This window comes from Diadema antillarum, unplaced genomic scaffold (assembly GCF_040938485.1).
Source record: "Diadema antillarum isolate AM-2024a unplaced genomic scaffold, OU_Dant_1.0 scf00000029, whole genome shotgun sequence".
Classification (NCBI taxonomy): Eukaryota; Metazoa; Echinodermata; class Echinoidea; order Diadematoida; family Diadematidae; genus Diadema; species Diadema antillarum.
Genome location: NW_027270918.1, coordinates 3,475,843 through 3,498,623, shown reverse-complemented (window position 1 = coordinate 3,498,623; position 22,781 = coordinate 3,475,843). Strand labels below are relative to the sequence as shown.

General features: G+C 37.7%; 1 protein-coding gene across 1 annotated transcript in view; it reads left to right on the top strand.

The window, feature by feature from the left end:
- Positions 1–22,781, top strand: part of LOC139738203 (cyclic nucleotide-gated channel alpha-3-like) — a 39,349-nt gene that overhangs the window by 4,630 nt on the left and 11,938 nt on the right. Inside the window, exons 3-13 of the mRNA XM_071648864.1 lie at positions 13–117; positions 1,522–1,627; positions 2,646–2,684; positions 6,250–6,331; positions 7,469–7,568; positions 14,197–14,261; positions 15,279–15,357; positions 16,005–16,123; positions 16,940–17,032; positions 17,564–17,660; positions 18,697–18,843. Coding sequence (XP_071504965.1) covers positions 13–117; positions 1,522–1,627; positions 2,646–2,684; positions 6,250–6,331; positions 7,469–7,568; positions 14,197–14,261; positions 15,279–15,357; positions 16,005–16,123; positions 16,940–17,032; positions 17,564–17,660; positions 18,697–18,843 — 1,032 coding nt within the window. The remainder of the gene's footprint in view (positions 1–12; positions 118–1,521; positions 1,628–2,645; positions 2,685–6,249; positions 6,332–7,468; positions 7,569–14,196; positions 14,262–15,278; positions 15,358–16,004; positions 16,124–16,939; positions 17,033–17,563; positions 17,661–18,696; positions 18,844–22,781) is intronic.

The window sequence follows — 22,781 nt, the reverse complement described above, 5'->3', positions numbered from 1 at the left end:
CAAATTCACCAGACAAATGCTCAGATCTTCTGCGCAGTTGATCTCGTGTGTGACACAATCTTCGTGGTGGATTTCCTGGTGAACTTTCGCGTCGCCTTTCTCGAGCACGGCCTCCTCGTGAGTTGAACTATATGTTATCATTCAATTCAGTTCAGTTCAAGCAAACTGTGATTAACGCTATGGTCTAAGCGTCAGTGTCTAGTTCCATGACGTCATAAAAATAAACTATAAACGTATTGTGAGTACAAGTTATCGTGCTCGTAAATTCAAATAGACAACCACTCACACATATTAGCTGAATCAAATTGTGTAAATTTTGCCTGAACTCATTGTCGATGAAAATGATTAGGATATTGAAAAATAGAATCTTGATATATGGTACACATAAACGAATAATGGTTGTTCATACTAATACTATGGTATTACGCTCTTGTAATCCAATAGACGTTTGTATTTAGTGTCTGTTTATCCAAGATATAAGGTATACTAGTATACATATATATCATATTATGCATTTTCTCGTTGCCTAAAAATCAACTTGCAGTGAACTATAGGTGGAAAACGCACATTTATTATACGCACACAGACACACATGCTACGTTGAGTACAAACAAACACATGCGTATATACAGTCACACACATTGCCAATTATCAAATTTGAGTGTCACTGCACATCCCTTGCACATACTGGTGGATGTGTCTGCGTGGCTCGATGAGTACAGCTTCACATTCACATGCGAGTTTTCTTACGTAATTCCATTTCAGTCAAGGGCCTTCACTTTTTTTTTCTGAAATAAGCGCATACATTAAGCTGCCCTAGACAGTAAAATACACTATTTCCCGATCAAGCGAATATCGAGATTATTGTACGTATTCATTGAGTGGTGCTATTCAGAAACGAATCAGGCATTATTGGAGCTTAATTTCAGCAAGTGCTCATCTTTTATTTTTATATCTGAGGGTAATGTTGCGTCGACAATGATGCCTGAAATTTGTGTTCGTCAGCGAGCAAAATCCCTCGACAATAGCACGAGGTTATAAGCGGATTATACTCATAAATAGACAATAATTCAGGGCAATCGCCGGGTATGACATGGAGCATGATTCAGTGGAAGCTGCTTTCATTGGTCGAAGGCATATCGCGTATTTACTGACAATCATTGAACCTGTTTTAATGCAATGTACGCTTAATCCCTGACTTTCGGACGAGGAGCTAGGGAGAATATACACACTTAATATAATATAATATAATATGATATAATATGATATAATATAATATAATATAATATAATATGATATGATATAATATAATATAATATAATATTATACAATATAATACAATATAATATACTATAATATGATATAATATATATGTATAATTATGTATATAATATGAAATTAAATATAATATATCTATCTAACAAACATATATATATATATGTATATATATATATATATATATAGAGAGAGAGAGAGAGCTTGCGCAGATAACAATATAATTAGCCTATCTTTAATTTGCAGGTGAAGGATCCTTCAAAATTGACGGCAAACTATCGTCAAAACGTCACATTTCGCCTAGACATAATTGCTATGGTTCCGTGGGGTGTCGCTTATGGAATTGGAAGAGGTAAGACATGAAACGCTCGTATATTTGCACATAAGGAATAAGCGCAAATATAATTTCCCCTTTCAATATCAAAACAAGCAGAAGGCTTCGATATTGCCGTTTCCAAACGTTGTAGAGATTGCCTTGTCAAAGACATATCAGTGTATTACTTAGTATACAAACGGTTAGGCGAAGCTTATCGTCTTAGTAATTCAGTTTATTGCCGAAAGTCGCCACACAATAATATCAAAAATAAAAGAATAATAGCAAAAATTTGTTTGTTTTCTTGTAAGTGCTAGGACTTCGTTGAAAGCACATTTCATGTTCCTTGTGACCGATTAAGAGAATATCTCCAATATACATAACATACTTTATTTCTTCATAAATCAAACCCCATTATCAACAAATGGAAACTCAATTCAATTTATTCAAAGTTTATTTCATTTTTCGACAAAACATATATATTTCACTTCCTTTGATAACAGAGAATAAGGTAAAAAGGACATTGTAGAATGAAAAGACTACAATAATTGAGGAACCTCATAGTAATTATACATTGTAGTAAAAAAGAAACAGAAGTGGGCGAAATAAAGAACATGTATAACCTTGCGTAAAGTGCGAAAAATGGAGGGACCCAAGTGCAACGAATGACGTCATAATAACGTTTAAGCACAGACACCAAACGAACCATTCCTCTCCAGATCGTCAAAGATATGAATGCAATTGTATCTGTGCTTTAATACAATGGACGCTGATTATGAGACCTACATATACTGTAGAAGGGCAAGTGTTCGATGTTAAATCGCTAAATTGGAGATTGATGAATAGTGAAGAAAGATGAAGATTTCTACGTGCAAAAGATTACTGTTATACATGTATTAAAATCTGCTGTACTTACTTCAAAAGATAATGAACGTAAACAGCAATGTCCTACTAATCAGACATTTTGCCAGATTCCGATTGTCCATGATATTTGTACGTGTACGCTGCACGTGATCATCAAAGCTCAATACCATTGTCAATCTCTCTTGTTATCCAGAATTACTTCTTCCTCTGCATTTCTTCGACATATCCTTCCGTGAGTACAGTCACCTTAAGTAGTATAACACGTTTAATAGCGACTTTGATTAAACCTCACCGTAGTGTATACATTGCTTTCTATCTAATCACAGATGGTTTTTATTCATTCATTTGCTTTTTTAGGGTGTTATAGCCCATTCGCCAATAAGTGGTATTGTGGCTAAAAACATTAGATGGTTTGTCAAATTTATATATATATAAAATATATATATATATATATATATATATATATATATAAAGACAGCCATGGTTCAGAATGGATATCAGTTAAATGTCAAATTCTTCTTGCTATAGATATGATAGTCCAAGAGCATTAGGTCAAAATAGGCTTAAACGTGGACATTTCTGGCAACAACCTGATTTTTTCGGGGTAGATCCAGAAATATGTGTAGGATAACATACTTAAAGTACTTAAAGTATCTAAAGTCCAAAATGGCCGCTATTTCCTGACATTCTTATAACTTTCCAACCAGGGAACCTAAATACAAAATTAAAAAATCTAAATATATGTTTTGAAACATGAAGAACTCAATAAAATACACGCACACAGTATACCGTAATCCAAGACGGCGTCCAAAATGACCGCCATTTCCTGAATATCTTTATTACCTTTCAACCAGGCAACCCAATACAAAATTTAAGTGTCTAAATATATCATATATTGTTTTGAAACATGAAGAACTCAATAAAATACACAATAAGAGATGTTGACTCACACAAGTTCCGTAATCCAAGACGGCGTCCAAAATGGCAGCCATTTCCTGAATATCTTTATTACATTTTAACCAAGCAACCCAATACAAAATTTAAGTGTCTAAATATATCATGTTTTGAAACATGAAGAACTCAATAAAATACATATGAAGAGAGGTCGACTCACAAAAGTACAGTAATCCAAGATGGCGTCCAAAATGACCGCCATTTTCTGAAATTCTTATAACCGTTCAACCAGGTAACCCAAACACAAAATTTGAATGTCTAAATACATGTTTTGAAGCATGCAGAACACAATAAAATACATATTAAGAGATGTTTAAGCACGCAAGTGCCGAAAAAACTGCTCGAACTTTTCTTAGCATTCAAAATGGTCTGTAAATGGCCGGCAATAACAATTTTATCTCACAATCATGTAAATACATATCAGTATATGGTTAACGTGTGAATTTTCATCCGAAAAGCTTTCAAAAACCTTTTTATTAAAAATAAGTCTTATGTGTGAATACAAATTAAAAGATTTGAATGTTAAAATCAAGGAGTGCGTCCTTGTTACGAGAGAAACATTTCACCATAAGATTTGTTGCTAAACAGACAAAAACAGACTAAATTTTTAGAAGGCGATATTCTTTACCACATGGTCTGTTTTCGTCACCTCAAGCACATGATATGAAAATTTAGTGCTAGCCTCTTCCTTTTTTTTTGCCAACGCATTTGATGTCTACCATGAGGTGAGTTCCATTTGAAACTGTCTATTATCACTTGGGAAGTAAAAACAATTCTTTTTGGTATCTGTACTATATACATGTTCAAAATAAATGTCTACATGTGCTACAAAATAATGTGCAATTTACCACATGACAGTAAATATCTGTGTTGCAGTCTATTGCTCCACCTCAAAACAGTGATTAAATTATTTCATTCATTTCATGTACATTAGATAAATAATGTAACAAACGAAAACAAAAAGACTGACCAGAAATGAATATTATTTATTAGTGGAAAATTGAGCAAAGAAAATGGGATTCCATCGGGATTCTAACCCGAGACCTCCGGATTGCTAGCCCGGTGCTCGACCGACTGAGCTATAGAAACAGACTAAAAACAGCAATGTGTTGATAAAACAAAATGGCGGCCATTTTGGGCACTATTTGGTTTCCGGTAAGAACTCGCGGGTTTTGTTGGTACTTATGTGCTTCATGAGCTCTGAATAAGTATTTTATTGGGTTACTTATATGTCTCAAAATATATATTTAGATATTTTAGTGCGCATCGGGGATCTTAGTTGCAGGGTTATGAGAAAAACAGGAAATGGCGGTCATTTTGGACACAATTTTCAATTTCTGAAAATGCTTAAGCGCTTTATGGGTGTTTCAGAACATCTGAAAAAAGTATTTTGTGTGGTTCCTTGTGACTCAAAATGTATATTTCGATATTTGAAGTGTGTACAGGTGAAATCTACTTGCAAAGTTATGAGAAAAAAAAAGAGGAAATGGCGGCCATTTTGGACGCCATCTTGGATTGCGACACTTGCGTGCTTTAACAACTCTTATTTTGTATTTCATTGAGTTCTTCATGCTTCAGAACATATATTTAGACGTTTAAATTTTGTATTTAGGATACTTGGTTGGAAAGTTATGAGAATTTCAGGAAATGTGACGGTCATTTTGGACACCATCTTGGATTGCAGAAAACGCTCAAGGAGGATCTATGAGGACTTTTAGTATGTTATTCTAGATACATTTCTGGAGCTATCCTAAAAAATTCAGCTTGTGACCGGAAATGTCCAGGGTAAAACTAATACTCTTGGCCTATGAGATGAAAGACAAGCGCACAACTTTCGATTTTCTTAGGGATATTTGGAACTCTCTGCCTTCTGAAATTCAAACTTTAAAGTCTATGTACTCTTTTAAGAAAGCTGTAAAGACAATGCTGCTCTTTGGATATCAGTGATTTCATAATGTCATTGTAATTGTAATGTATATGAAATTCCCTCATGGAAAATCGCCGTTCTTAATTTATTACGTAATGCATGTTATGTAATCGACCATAACCTGTAACTGTTCACCTGTACCTCGGTGAGAAAATAACTAAACATCTTTGTCATGCTTTACTGACCAGTGATCCAGGTGATCTAACTTTGTGTAAACCTTTATCGAAAGTAGACAGACCTCTCCCTTCCTTTCTCCTTTCTTCTATCCTATCTCTATGCAAGTTATCCCTCCCTCTTATATTCCCCATGTATTATGTACGAGGGCTGCATGCAAATCAAGCAATGCTTAAGCTGTAGCCCTTCTGTGTTATTCATTGCATCGCTGATATGCTTTGGTGTACATTGCAAAGGAAATGAAGAAACTTTATTGCTTTATATTGTAAAGGCAATGAAGAAACTTATTTTGTTAACGACTAATGTTTATGTATATGTAGGGCACCAACAATGTACGTGTATATGTATCTGCATGTGCAGTGATATAATGCAGGAACTAATAAATCAAATCAAAATCAAAATCAAAAATCAAAATTGTCAATTGTCTACACTGTTTTCCTAGCACGTGCGGATACTGTGGTTCATATCGTACAACCCTTTCCTGTGAAACCGCCCTACCAGTCCTATACACAATGTAATTAACTCTTCAGAGATTTGTAAGCTTTAATGTTGACAATTATATGCAATTACGGAAAGCCGAAAGTTCGTAAACAACCTTTTCGCTATAGGTTTAAAGTGTTGTGTATCCCTGCAACATTATACTTTCACCCACAGTATGTGGTAGTTTTAATCTCGCCACTAACATGCAATTATGTAAATTGGGAGAACTGTAATAGTCTATCTGCTGTGGTTTGTATAACAGCTAGATTTACAACACCAGTATTGCGACTGCCAAAGCTGCTGAAATGGCACTCTCTCGATACGTTCTTCTCCAAATGGGACAGGTGCGTACCACCACGGTAACAGGTGTGAATTTGAGGTGCGAATACTAAACAAACAAACAATGTGGCGCCGAGTAGCACGAATAGCATGTAGATTAGCATTCATGACGTAAAACTGACAGGTGGTAACAGGTGTGAATTTGAGGCACGAATACCAAAAAAAACAAAAACAACAACAACAATGTGGCGCCGAATAGTACGAAAAGCATGTCAAATAGCATTCAAACCAAAATGACAGGTGGTTACCAACACGGGTACTGACAGGTGTGAATTTTAGGCATGAATACCAAACAAACAAACAAAACAAACAAACAATGTGGCGCCGAAATTCTTTTCGCTACCATTGATTCCAGAACCACTGAGAATTCATTATGCCTCAGGTGACGAAATGAGTTGTTGTTAATTTTTCACCTGAGGGTAAGACGTTATCAAACAAGAAAAAAAATATTGACTAAGAACCAATAATAGACTATCATTTTTAAACGTTTTATGTTTAACTAAACATGCAGACGTCTTTAAAAAATGAGGATACATGTAGAAGTAATAATTTCTTATGATGAATTTACTCTGTTTTTGCCATCATCTCTTCTCTGGTCCCTCTTTTAATCAGGCTTACAGCAATACGAGGAATCTGATTAGTTTGATCATTCGATATTGCAGGTGATGTTTGTTATTCCGGAGGTTTGTAAAATAAGTTTTGTTAATCCGAAAATTAAATCTTAGACGGTGCTTACTAAAGGAACCTTGAGAAGTACAAACCTTATTTGGTTTTTGGGATGGCGAACTTTATTTCATTTACGGATTAAAGAACCTTCGGAATAACGAACCTTTTGAATAAAGACCATCATTTCATTTTCGGATTAAAGAACCTTCGGAATAACGAACCTTGGTAATAACGAAGTAACCAATATTACAGTATACAACATCATGTATACTCTGTATGTGTGTGTGTGTGTGTGTGTGTGTGTGCGTGTGTGTGTGTGTGTGTGTGCTCCTTTTCACTTTATAGTTCATCCCTATCGGCTGCCTGACAAATAACACAGATGGCTTGATTTGATTGTGACTTTTTACAATACTAATGTATTGGCCACGTTTTAATCTATTGTCCTTCTTGTATACTGTAATCATTGATATTTACAGCCGGACGAGCAATCCAAATCGGTTACGCGCGTTCAGACTCTCGCTTTACCTGGCGATCAGCATTCATTGGATCGGTTGCTTCTACTACATGCTATCAGAGGTGAGTTCCTGGGTTTCGTGTTCACACCCGTCAAAAGTATCGGAGAGTTGAAGGGTGAAAGAATCGCGATATATGGAGAGCGTGCGTGCATGAAGAAAAAGAAGAAGAAGAAGAAGAAAAGATGGCACCACATAGAGCCATTTTGTTTTAGTATCTAGTGGCAATTTCAACACATTATTCACTCAATGTTTCTGACAGTTTAACCCTATTAAGCCCAAGCTATTTTGACCCCTCGCAGGCCCAAGGGGGGGCACATTGTGCCCCCCATATAACTTTTTTATTATTTGATGTATCATCGTCATATTTGGCACGCAGGTAGAGTAACTCATACTCTACATGACCGTACATTTGAATTTTCACAAGGTCACCCATGGAGGGCGCTATTTACAAAAATATAAAGAAATACATAGGAAATATGCTAAAAACATGATTTTTCGGTATAATTTCTTTATCCCCATTATATATGTCTTATTATAGACCAATCATTTTCATATTTGCCACAAATGATAAGCAAGTGGAATTTTATTATTTGTTATGTTTGAAATTTCTCAAGGTCACCACATGGGGTGCTATTCATATCAACATAGTGATACATTATGAGACCTGAGATGAAATGTTTGGGATGGGTACATGTATAGTTATGACATTTCATATTTGCATAATAGTGGAATTTTGAGATTGCAAATTGAAAATATGATAAACTAATGATATTAGAGGCATAACTTGGGTGAAGGAATCAAAATAACTCAAAATATAAGGGCAATCTGTAGAAAATATTATTGTTTTCAGTTATCTCTATTGTATCTATTGTTTTATGCCTTTGTCACATAAAAAACAAAGGAAATAATAAGAAAAACTTTCCAGGACCATGATTACTTCAAATTTTGCTTCTTCAACAAATTTCAGCCAAGAAACACCCATTTCATACACTGTAATGCTGTTAAATGAAATGGGAACAGAAAAAATATGCAAAATCTGACTGACATGGTTATCAGTTTATGGTTGCCATGGCAACCAGCAACATCAAATATAGCTAAATTATATATCAAAATGTTTGCAATAAGATTTTAGGAAAAGTCACCAAATTTGGTTGAAATCGGATTAAGGACGAAGGAGTGGCAAACGAATATCTGGTAGGGGGGCACAATGTGCCCCCCCCCCCCTTGGGCTTTATAGGGTTAAGTGTAAGGGTCGAAAATCATATCGACATGATGAATTCGGTGGACAGAGGACTTAGGGCTGCGTTACACTTGGGCGAATGCCCAACGAATGCCAACAAATTCGATGATTTGAAGATACGTTCGCATCTGTTGCTAATACTATCGTCCGTAACATGTTCTTTGTAATTATTAGCTATTCGTAGGAATTCGCAGAGATACGCTGGAGATTTTGGACTTGTTCAAAATTGAAAATCGGCTCCAGAGTATCTCTGTGAATCCCTACGAATAGTTAATGAATAGAAAGAATGTCAAACATGTTCAAAGAACTATTCTTGTATCGGCAGTGATACGAACGTGTCTTCAAGTTTTCGGATTCGTTGGGCATTCGTTGGGCTTTCGTTCTAGTGTGAAGGGACCCATAAACAAAGTGGCAGATTTTATGCAGCATTGCGTTGTTAGTGTCAGGCGAATAGCCTCGCCTCTACCATGTAGTGCTGCTGTGGTGGTTGAAACGAATTCATGAATTCCGAGTGTTCTCATGTGGAGAGATCGAGTCTGTACAGTGTTTTCGTGATAGAATGTTTTTGCGTTGTTTGTTAGTTTGAAAGTTCGCTTGTTTGATTTTGTCTTCAGAGAGTAGAAGTGACTAGACTTTTTTTTTGTTTTTTTTTTGTCGCCATGCATCAAACGTTACAATACACAATAACACCTTTTTCAATCTTTATCAATATATTGAGGAAATGTCGGTTTATCACCAGTGTTCTCATGACTGCGATTTGAGGCAACAGTTTTTGTCCATTGTTCCGTAGCAAACTAATTACTCCTGGCAATGCCTGGTGTTAAATTGTGACATGAGCTGACAATATTTGAATATCGAATACAGTTCAGTTGAATAAGGTTTGCGTGCGCCATTATTGTTAGAGAAAGTACAGGTATAAGTTGAACGTCACGTGCCAAAGAAGAATTATGCCTATTTGATGTCCAGGACAGTATAGATAAGGCTGAAACGAATTTCCTGTACCCCGAAAACTTATTGGAGACCGCGGCGGATTTGAATGAAATCTTATCAGATAGTGGCTAATCTCTGGGCATTATGAAAAAAAAAAGCTAGCTGCCCTACCTCAAATGCAGCGATAAAATAAAAACAAAATCGCTACAGCACAGGCTATACACGATGGAGGAACCCCGACCAAAACTATACACAAGCATGGTTTCAGACTGCAGTGAAGTGTTCTGGAAGCGCTGATTGATCGATCAAATGGCGGGATCATCTTCCGAAGGCTTCCCGAAATCCTCCTTGGTCAAGCGAGACGCATCTTTATTCAGTGGTTGCTCATGTGACTCGGCAGGCTTTATTAAAGCTGACGCCTTTGTCACATGATCCATGACAAACCTGGCACGTGACCTAAGCCGTCCCGACAGTAACCGGCTTAGTAATTTATATCCGCCTGGCATGCCTGGGGGTAAATTGGCGGGAAGCGAAATAGAATCAACCACCAAGCCGTTCTTAAATTCATATTCAAATAGGATTGCTTTCCTGACTCCCTCAAGGCCGACGCATGTAGTTATTTCCATTTCAAAAATAGCAGAGACAAATTGAATGAAAATAATCATGATTCCATTCCAATAAATCAAATATCTCTCACCGTATGACGTAAATTACACTTCTATTATCTTCTTTTTTGTTTTGTTTTTTTTAGTTGCGTTACTGTTAAGTGTTTTCTCCGTATTTCTAAAAAAAAAAGCCTAATTGATTTACGATTTCGTATCTCATTATCTATTGCTATAGCTAGCTTATTCACATAATATTCCTTTAAAGAAAAATAACATCGTGTTAGGCTGTGTTCTCCGGTTTCTGATGTCTGCAAGTATTGTTTACTGTTCAGACTTTCTTATAGAAGAGATGATCTGTCTCTATAATTTCTTTAAATATACTTTCGTTCCCTACATCGAGTCTCTAGCCTCTCACCCCCACCCCTTTCCCCGTTTTCACAGCGCTTCGGCTTTATTAACATGTCATGTGAGGACGACGTTCATATCTTAAGTAGATGTGAGTTATTACGGCTCGCCATCACCGTGCTTGAAGTAGGTGGGGGGGGGGGGTGAGGCGCTGTTTTTTTTTTCATCAGCTTTCACAAAATGAATCACAGAATGTAAACGTTGCTGATTTACGAATTGCCTTGGAACCTTGAAAAAAAAAGAAGCTTTTAATTGTGCTGAGCCAGACGCGTATAGATTAATATTCTCAAATGCTCCAATTACGATTAGTAATATTCTTAGAACCAAAATCATACAATGCGTATCTATTACTTTCAGCCTGTCATGATTGTTGAGATATTAACTTCACGTAGTTAATGATTATTGACGTTTTCAAACTTATAGAGGGTGATAATTAATCGTTGTTTGTCATGATATCAAATTGAGACTAGAGCAGCGAGAAATCTCGCGCATAAATCGTCGAGTGTATCGAATGGCGGCGGTGATGAATACCCACGTGTCGTTGGGGCACCAGTATCCAATGTGTTTTGGCGACGTCTGCACAGAATGCGATCAGACAGCGATATCATGCAGTTACATCTCTCACGCCTTCAGTGCCACATGACCTCAATATTGCCCTGCTTATCACAGTTTCTAGCTGCTTGAGGGGGAGGGAGGGAGGGGTAGGACAGAGTGGAATATCGCGAGAGCCCAAATACATATTATTGGTTTCTGTTGAGGGCGGTCAGTTGTTTTGTACAGTTCGAGGACGACCGCACCGCATATGACATGTTCGTCCTTACACTGAAGCAACCTATCTTGATGTCACAAAATGCCTGTGACACTGTGTGCGTGCCATTATGATACCTGAAAAAGACGTCAAACGTTGACGATTCTTCATAACTTTGCAATATGATGAATGCGCATTGATTAGGATGTATTATAATGTCATGGAGAAAAGTAGTTAGCGAGTAAAGAGTGTAAATCAGTGTCTTGTCGGTGTATGTTATTTTTTATATTTCCTTTTATCTTTCCTTCTTAAGTCGTCGCCACACTGTCTGAGTTTTATAGCTAAAACAGGAAGAAACAAGTTGAATTGTCGTTGATGCATATAACGAAAGCACAAATGTGTCTACGTAGGCTTACGCATTAGTCTGCGCGTGCGTAAATTTGCGTCAGTGGTTATTTGCCTGTTTTCCGTTGTCATGGTCACCGTTGTAGTCGCAGCGACATATCGCTCAGTCGTAAAATATCTAATGTTTATTTGCATACTCATCAGAGAAGATGCAAAGGCGAGCACACAAGCACGCCGGGAAAGGCACTGACCTCAAAGCGCTATGAAAATACAAAGTAAGAGATATATGTAAATCAAACACTAACTCGTATAAAGATGGTCCAGCTAAGCACTGGTATACAAAATAATGTGTGAGCTCAACAAAAGTGATGGCAAGTTTTATCACTAATTGAACCCACAAGATGTACTGTAGGAGGTGGAGAGTAGACACATGTAGACCAAGTTTGCATGACAATGTAGTTTTTTTCTCAAATTTCTAAGGTTTTCCATAATATTATGTAACCAGTAGTGTTATCTGCTACTGCTGTCAGATACGATTTAGAGTAAAGCAGCCCAGGGCACAAGATAGTAGAAAGTATATATATATATAGTACATAATCCACCAACGCTCTCAAAACCTGCGTAGTTCTTAAGACACTCTTCTTCAACAAATCACACGATGAAAAACAAAAAGAACATTAGGAGACAGAGCATTTGCTCATGCAGCTCCTAAACTGTGGAATAATATTTTCAATCAGAAATCAGGAAGTCACTAACTGTTCGCTCTTCAATCAAGACTCAAAGCACCCTTTTTCACTTAACAGTTGATTATTATTAAAGGGAGGGTACAGTATTGGTGGAGATGAGAATTGGGCTTTTAACTTTTTGTGAGATACCAAAAAAGCACTTACGAAATAATACAGAGGATATCATTTTAAGAGGAATTCAAAGTTTATTCGATGAAAATCAGGTTTGGAATGACTGAAACATCCATGAACAAAGTAAAACAAAGCGATCGTAATAAAGTATGGGTCCCACACTTTACTAGAATCGCTCTGTTTTGGATATTTCAGCCATTTCAAAACCAATTTTCATCAAACAAACGTTGAATTCCTCTTGGAATTACATGCTCCTTCATATTTCCTATGAGATGTCTCATAATCTCACCAAAAAATGTTAGAAACGTGATATTAGGTCTCAACCAAAACTATACGATCCCTTTAAGCATAAAAGGAGTTTTGCACACTATTATATGGCTCTTTTACATACTCATTAGTATGTATCATGTGTAAAGGCTGCAAGCAAAACTAGCTATGCTTATGCTGTATAGCCCTTCTGTAGGAGAGCAGAACAAGTTTTCTCATGAGTTAAAGAAAAATTGACTCTTGATTTTCTTAACATTCATGGAGATGAGAACATAAGAGAAAGTAATACGATTACATCAGCAGTGTTGCGATGAAACGCACATTTTGCAACCAATAAACGCTTACAAAATGTCAAGTAAAGTTTTCGTCTTTTAATTGGGATCAAACAACGAAGATTCTAGATTATGACTACTTTTTGATTCTCTCTCCCTCCTTTCCTATCTTTCCCCCTTCTCTGACCATTATTTACTGATTGATAGCCGATGATATTTCTACATCCCGTTTATTTACAATGCAAAATGAGCGTCCTATATTGGGATCTTATCGAAGATATTGATATCTTCAATACGAGGTTGACAGGTGTAGAAAACACGCTTCTAAGAAAAGAGCCTACAAGAAGATGTCAATGCAATTTAATCATACAGCCGAGATTTGTTTCATTGACCGTGCATTAGTCATTAGCAGTTATGTGTGCTTGTATATCTTTCCCAGCGTGTAGAGTTGATGATATATTATTTGAATAACGCTCACAACTGACAGGAATTCCCAATAAGGTCAGATCTGCAGGATGACTACATGGGTTCTACCAGTATTATATGAAATGGGGGCTCCGTTTTGTAAATACATATTCACCTCGACTTCATCATTACTAGCTCCTGATGACTGACATTTACCTCCAAAGACTACAGTATATACGACGCCAGATCTGTGCCCGCTTTCTGTCCATAATTTGTGTTATCAGGTTGATGATTGGATGAGTACCTTTTAACAGCGTGACAGATGGAATTAATTTGGTTCTCGGATGTCAGTGACGTCATCATCTCAAGTGCGTTTGTTCAGCTCATATCTCGTGATATATCCGATGTACTGTTATCAGGTTATTGGGAATTATGGGTGAATTCGAGAACTTGTTAAAAAAATTAGTGTAAGATTACAACGAATAAATTCAAATGTGGTTGCTTTAATACCTGACATCATCGTTGTTTGTAAAATTAATCACTTCCACGAAAACTGTCTTTTTTTTTTCTCTCTCTCTCTCTCTTAACCGCATTTCTGGTTTCTCTTTGTGCCAGCTTGAAGGATTTGGCTACAATGCTTGGGTCTACCCTCTCAACACCACCGAAGAAGATTTCATGAGGTAAGCCGTGTATATTTTTTTCATGATGTTACAGCTTTTGGTTAAGCTTTGCCACGTGGCGTCATAAAAGAGGGATTTAACAATCAACATAGCGGAAAAAAGACAGGAACTTATGAGTCATGAAATATGACAAGTGTTGAGCAAAACATGTCGAGTATAAGTTACCTTTGTTTTTTTTAATCCCAATATTTCATTCTGAGATGAAAATCAGATTACAAGAAGAAGGTCTCACGAAGACACACACACGCACACATACACGCACACACACACACACACACACACACACATACACACACACACACATAACCAACTTGGAAAGGCAGGATGATATTTGACAAATCACATCTTATCGAACAATATCAATTCATGTAACGTCATTATGTCAGAAAATAGTATCATAATGCTATTGACCAGCTTTGACAGTTTTTTTAACGTACCGATTAATATCGTTAGTTACTAGTATACTAATCATGATTTGTCTAAAAAGAACACAGGTAAAAAGATTGATGATTTGTGGTATTCCCTTGATTGTTTAAGACGACATGAGACAGTGCAAGGAATTTTGGAGAGGCGTGTGTTGATAAATTAAATGATACAATGTCTCGTCTTGTCCCGATATAGCATAACCGAGACAACGAACGTAGAAGAGACAACCAAAAAGGCATGGCTAAGCTTGTTCATCCTTCACACCGTATGACGTATGCTACTCTAATATATTTAAAGATGTCCCGCTGTTTAATTTAAGAATGATAAATAATGGGGAAGTGCAAACTAACATTAATTTGTTAGGAAACAAAGAAAGACCTAATTTAACCTTTTTTTGTTTTTGTTTGAAGATGTAATTTTTAAAAGCAATCACGTCAAACATGACTTGGCACAGTACCGTAAAATGTCCCTTGACGTCAGAATATTTTTTTTTTTTGTTTTTTTACTTATGACGTAGTACAAAGAGTGGAAAAGTGAGCAATATGTCAATTAACTTAATGTATTTCACCCTTTTTGTTCATCTTTACTCAGCAAATACATTAAAATAATGTATTGGTCTGCCGTGACTTTGACTACCATCGGAGGGACAGCGAATCCAGTCACTAACATAGTAAGTTATCTGCCTCTGACGCATCCACAGCAATTAATTTTCCCTCTGATTTCAAGTAGAGCTCCGAAACTTGATCCTAGAGGAAATATTTACAACGTAGTATTCTTGTCAGCACACTCTGCGCCCGATAAATTACGAGAGGGGAAATCAGTTAAATGGACATTGTACTCAATGCAGTAAATCTGAGCTTCTGATTTGACGCCCTCTTTGGCTGCCACCGTTTTTTTTCTTCGGTTTGTCTCCCTCTCTTGTTGAAAGACAGTAGACGCGGTATTGCCAATCTGCCTGATTATCCATTTAACGTTGTCCTCCTGTTAGTCCGACTATTCATCTATAATTATCTTTTACCAATCTAGTTGACTGCTATGAATTATCTTATTATCTAGTTTTCTTCATTATTATCTACCTTATTATCTACATCCTCTGTGGTGTAGTCTGTATTTATATCAAATTGAAATGAATTGAATTGCATTCATATTGAATCAATGTCTCTCCTAATTTTATCAGTGCATCTTTCTATCGATTTAATCATCCACCTGCCTACCAGTCTATCAATTTCTCCTAGCTCAGTAAGATCAAATTTCATTCCCTATATTTTTCCCCCACTGTATCTTTCTCTCACTGTCTTTTTCTCTGTCTCCATACAGGAGTATGCCTTCACGGGGATCACGTTCCTCATTGGCGTGTTCCTATTTGCTGCCGTGGTCGGGAACGTGGGTGACGTGATCAGCAATATGAATGCATCCAGACAGGAATTCACGGCTAAGTATGAAAGTCCCGCTGTCGCCATATTTTCCCGTTTCCGTGATGTTCCTGGGAGGAAAGTCCCTTGTATACCTTATAGTAAAAGTTCACTGGGATTTGTGGTTTCTTTTAAAAAACAAGCAAAACGAAAAACGATCAAACAAACAAAACAAAAAACAACGGTCGGAATGCATCATTATCTGTCCTAACTAATTCTCCTGCGACTTGTTGGACACAATATAAGCAAGGTACGTTGTTCTGTGTGTCCATCTCTCTCTATCATCAGAGATAGATACATACACCGTGTAGATAAATAGATAGATGAATAAATACATAGATAGGTAAATAGATAGACTGATAGGTAGACAGATAATATAGATGGACAGAAGTGTTTTTGCAAATGTTGATAGATATGTAGCTGCTGTACATACTTTGATTACACTGTTTGGACACAAACAAATTGCTTTTCCTTTTAGAACGCGGGAAAAAAAACCCCGGAGGAATGGCGACTTTTTTTTTTTAAATTCCATCGACAGTGCGTTTGTCAATGATAAAACTGCCGTGCAAGAGGAACTGTCTTATATTTCCATTTCTTATATCTGCAAAGCAATCACTATTTTTATATAACTTCCAGTCCAACGTTGTCGCCAAATCTGCTGTCATTAATTTTGAGGTTGTTACACTGTATTGGCTTGTATTTAGCTCACAAACGCCTTATTAGTATTTACAAACTTCTATCTGTAGTACCCGTTTTCAAGCTTGTCGCAAATCTAATGCATAAAATGTGTTTCAAATATGAAGACCAATATGTACCTTTTTTCCATTCTACATTCTGTAGAATGGATGCGATCAAGTTTTATATGAATCACCGCCGAGTTCCAGAACACTTACAGGACCGAGTCAAAAAATGGTCAGACTACGCTTGGAGTAGGTGAGTGTCATGACCCCCAATATTGATGATACGTGACCTCATAAAGAGCAGATAAGGTTGACCAAAAAAAAAAAAAAAAAAAAAAAAAGAAAAAAAAGGAAAGCTTGTAGTGTTTTATAAAATAGGACAGAACAGTCTACATGATCTTCTACAATACTGTGCAAACAAATTAATGTATTCTTGACGTAATACGAAGTTTCACCGTGAAAACGAATGAATCGGCAGAAATATCAATGCGATGAAGAGTTCTGGAAGAAATAGGCGAAGAGTTGTCTACAATAGACAGTTGTCCCTACATGTTGCCCTGTATCTTGAAAAATAAGATAAGAAACTGTGAATTCCTTGTTCTTCACCAATTCGGTTCAAATTTTGTTTAGTCATTTAAACTGTTAAAACTTCACCATGAGTGTCAGTCAAAATGTGAGTTCGAGTTCATTTAGAGTACGTATGAATACTTCCCCTCACCCTTCTTTCTCTATCTCTCTTTTATGTATTTCTCATTATTTTTCATTTTATCCTTCTCTGTCATAGGACACAAGCACTTGATGACCAAACTTTTCTAGATATACTTCCACCGAGACTCCGGGCCGAGATAGCCATCCATGTTCACCTCGAAACCTTGAAAAAGGTACAGTGGTTGTGTAGTAGAGGATATGCGCCCTCTACGATGAGCGTGCGTATCTCAACCATCCCTTGAACATCTCACCTGATAGTCTCTCCCTCAGCGTCAGAGTAGCCTACATCTCTAATTTGTTTGATTACTTTCACTAAAATGGCCATATTGACCATATATCTACCATGACAAAATCTGTGCCACTTTCTTATGACTTTATGAGTTTCTTCTCTACGTCAAAGACTATTTCTGCAGCAAATTTCCAGTGCTCAAAGGCAAAGCAATGTGACACCTTAGATCCCGACCACTAAACATTTTATGGATTCTTTTCATAAAAAGAAAAAGATAAAAATGATAATGTTTTATTCACTCTCTTTTTTGTAGATGTTAAAGTAGACGATAAAGTTCATGCTGAGTAGCATAATTGTGATGATGATTATGATATTGACAGTGAAAACAAGATTGTTCATGATGTTTATCATTCATCAACATTTCGCTGTAGCTGTTCAAACTCGGAACTGTGAAATGAAATACACAAATGCGATACTGAATACTAGTAGTATGCTCTTAATTTCTTGTATTTGCCACCACAACCACGCAACTTCACAAACATCATCGTCGTCATCATCAGCATCAGTCGTCGTGGTGGTCAGATTTGTAGGTATTATATTAAGATGATTTTAGAATGTTTTTCTTCATTGCTTGTTATCGGTAGTATTTCAGTCTTAGCAATATTTCTCCTCATCATCAATGACTATCATCACCACTTCCTGCTCCTTCCTCCTCCTTCTCCACCATCACCACTAACACTACCACTAACACCACCAACACCACCAACACCACCACCACTAACAACACCACCACCACCACCAACAACACCACCACCAACAACAACACCAACACCAACGCCAACGCCACCACCAACACCAACACCAACCCCACCACAACCACCACCACCACCAACAACAACAACAACGACAATAATAATAATAACAACAACAACAACACCAACACCACCACCACCACCGCCGCCGCCGCCCCATCCCTGCAGGTGAAGATCTTCGAAGACTGCGAACAGGGGCTCCTATGCGAGCTGGTCCTCAAGTTGCGATCGCAGATTTTCTCTCCGGGGGACTTCATATGTCGCAGAGGGGAGATCGGGCGAGAGATGTACATCATCAACCACGGTCACGTGCAGGTGAGTCCATGAAGTCTGCAGTGGTTGTCAATATCTTTAACCCTTTTACTCTCGCCACCCCAAAATGTCATTGACATTGTATACAAACAGATCGAGAACGGTGTGACAGAAGAATGGACCAACTGAAGAATTTAATTAAAAAAGCAAATGTATCCACTTTTATCTCGTTGAGACATTTCAGATTAACGCTGCTGAAAAAAATAGTAAGGATTTATTCAATAACTTCAATTACATCTTCAGAGATATTTCTTGCTACAACATAACGAGTGGAGTGAGGTATCATTCAAAAGATTTTTCTCTACTCACTTTTTAAACAATAATTGAAAATGACGTTTATCTGTTGTATTCAAACTCTTCAATTCAATATCTGAGTGTGGCAATTGGCAAGTAGAATCTGCTGTTGGAATGATGACGTCATAATGGCTAAAATGATGATTAAATTGGGAATCAAACTGCCTGGTGAGGTGTGGTGATTAAAATAAAAGTCTGTGCGACATGTTCCTGTGTAATCCCTTCAAGTGAATTTCAGGGATTAGGGGTGGGGATCATTTATATCACAGTGGAAATGGTATACCTACTTTTGATATGACTTAAAAGTTTCTTATGAATATTTCTTTGCGAGATTACTCTGACTTGAGTTTCCACATTGGGTCCCAATTTCTATAATATATTATGATCATGCCAACAGCCATGTTTCATGACGGTTTGCTAATGACAAGTTTCGATAACTTCAGTTATCACAGTGACTGCCCATAGACTCCTGGCTGATTGTTTACCAAGCTGTTGCCATGATTACCGCAATCACTGTCGGCAGTAAAGTGCATCTATGGAATTGTGTCTTTGGTGTCGAAATGTCGATTATGTCCCATAACTCGATGCTTCTTCTGCGTAATTTCTAAAACTGAAATCACAATAATCGCTCTATCAATCTTCAGAATGAGAAGTTTACATCGAATATCAGAGATTTGAACTGGGTCAAAGATCGTCATTTTTGTCGTTTTCGTGGCGAACGCACTTGGTACCGTTCATGCGATCCCGATCACAAACTTCACCACACTATGGTAACACTTGGTCATATGCATCTGCCTGTCTGAAAGCCGACACTAACTGGCTACAACGCCCCATGTTTGCCAGTGTTTCACGATGACGACACCGAGACATGAGAGCGTTGTTTACAACACAGGAAAACAAACAAGATGTTCGTCGTCACATACACCCTCACATTCGAGTCGAGCACGCACCCAATCACGCAAACACCCAAGGTCCTCCTTTAGTATGAGAGGGGAACTGAAATTCGATGTACAACAACATCTCTGTAACCAGAACCCGATGACTTTGAATCAGACTCGGTTTCGGTTTCGTCCGTTTTCGGAGACTCCCAGCCGTAGTTTTTCAATTATATACTCAACGTATTATCCGCGAGTCCGATAAGCTTACCCTGTGGTTGTAGGATGATAGCATACGCGCGGATGTAAGATATCCAGCGCCTATTCAGCGGAACAAATGAAGGTGGATGTAGTCAGACCTCCCCGGCCTACAAGCGGCGACTCAGCGTCGTCTGCTGGCGACGAGCCCGCTATCTCACCAGCCTCGACAGGCAGACGACACTCAAGCCTTCTCTCACGTACATTATTTTGTTCTTTTTTTTTGCGCAACAATCGAGCCATCATGCAACCTACAGCCTCCATGATAAGAAGTCACCTATTGATGCCCCCTTAATGAGGATTAAAATAGCGTTTTGTTCGCGCCATAACTGACAGAGCGGACGATTGTTTGAAGAGATTTCTTTGTTCCACGTGACGTAAATGCGAAACATTTTCTCCGCCACGTCCATACAAGAGCGGAGATGGCTGCTAATTATGGAACACATATAGCGCTGTTAAATCAATGACCGAATTTTACGGTCATGATATATCAAATGAGTTCGTGTTTTCAAACATGTTAATTGCGTCAAGGCCTTTGTCTGTTGAAGGTATTGTGCACTTTCAGGATGAAACTAATTTGTCGAGTCTTTATCCTGTTGCAGTTAATAGCCTGATCAAAAAGGCACATAATACATAGCCAACATAATCAATACCTTATTTGAAATGGTTATGTCAAAGTACCCGGTGTTATCAATGTCAGAGACAAGAATCGAACACATGAATTAACTTATGCTCTTTTATTTTGTCCACACAAACAAAACAAAAATAAACACAATAGGATAGCCTATACTTGTATACAAGTCTATCATTACATCCATTAGAAAAAAAAAGTGGAAGGAGATGGGAAGTCAGTTTTGATTTGAGTTTCTATGAGATTCTATACATTTGATTACTTGATAAATTACTTTACCTATGCACTTATTCTTTTTAAATCGTTTGGATGTACGAGGGTGCAACTAAAATAATTTATTAAACATGGATATTTACCCCCTTCTGTGCCAATGAATCAATATCAATGTGCACAAATTCATCACACACATACCTATATAATTTCACACACAACCCCATGAACAGGAAGTTACTGTGGCACACAGAGAGAAAAGATTATTCAATGCGCCTTCTTCCATTCGTTCACACGAATACGGTCGGAAGCGACTCGAGAGGAGTCTAAGATGGTCAATCCTACTCTACCTCATCTCAAACATTTTGTCCAATCAATTAGGGATTTTCCGTGCCATTTGCTAAGTTACTCCGCCCCCTGCATATCTCCGTATCAACGAGGCGCCAAGTGTAAGGCGCCCTCCGTCGCCCACGGGACGACCCTCTTACCCCGGATCGGTTTACCCACGGACAACCGCTGTTTAGGGTGTGTCTAATCGGTTGGAAGATCCGGAGAAGTAGCCCCAAGAACTATGGCTCCGCTAAACTCTCCTGAGTAAATCTTTCGATTCCAATCCGTAAAAACTCGATGCCGCTAATGAATCGAACTCTCCGCGAAATCCTGTCCATGTCTCATGATATGACGAATACATGTAGTTGACACAGTATACAAGAAGAGAGAGAGAAAAAAAAAGAGGAGAGGAATTCGAGGTTAAAATGGTTTAATTTGACGTGAGTGAGATCATTTTAGAAATAGTTGTAGCTTTTTTAACATTCTTTGTTGAGGTGCGAAATAGTGCACTTATAAGCGTATAATGCAAAACGGAAAGTTCATCTAGACTCACATTAACAAAGGTTAGCAGTGGTCATTGTATGTCCACTTCACGCATTAGACCGATGACTCATAATGTTAGGGAAATATCTCCCCCCCCCCATCCCCCATCTCCCCCATCCCCTCTCTCTGCCTGCCTACTTAGTATCTTTTTCTTCCGTTTACAATTCATTTGCTTTTATCCTTCCCTGCTTTCACCTCAACCTCATCTATCACGTCTATCTTTCTATCTTGTCTTATCTTTCTTTCTTGTCTATACTTTCTGTATTTTTCTGTTTCACCTCATATTTACGTTTCATTTTCTTCCTCCTTTATTCTTCACCTCCTTCTTTATAACCTTCTTTTGCCACACCAGTCCTGACCTAATATGACGGTGATCTATGCCGCAAGACAAAACGTGTATTATACCGTCGCACTCGGAGAGCGCAAGGGGTCACTCACGCCATATAGAACTTTGCACCCATCCTGTAAGAAGATATTGGATCCGCATCATGGTCCACACAGCATCGCCAAAACTAATCACCTGTTCCCTTTAACTCGATGGACCTACGCATACAGTATTCTAAAACCTTCACAAAATTAGCTTCATGCCTTTTGGGTGATGCTACCAACAGGAAAACAAACAAACAAACAAACAAACAAACAAACAAACAAACAAATGCCTGCAAAAGGCACGTCCTCCTTGGTAGAGATACATTATGATAAAATGCGTCAAGTGTGGGTATCAGCATAATCAGGGAGGTGGGAATGCCACCTCCCTGATTGCATTTCACAATAGCGTCCACGATATGTAAGTACCACGT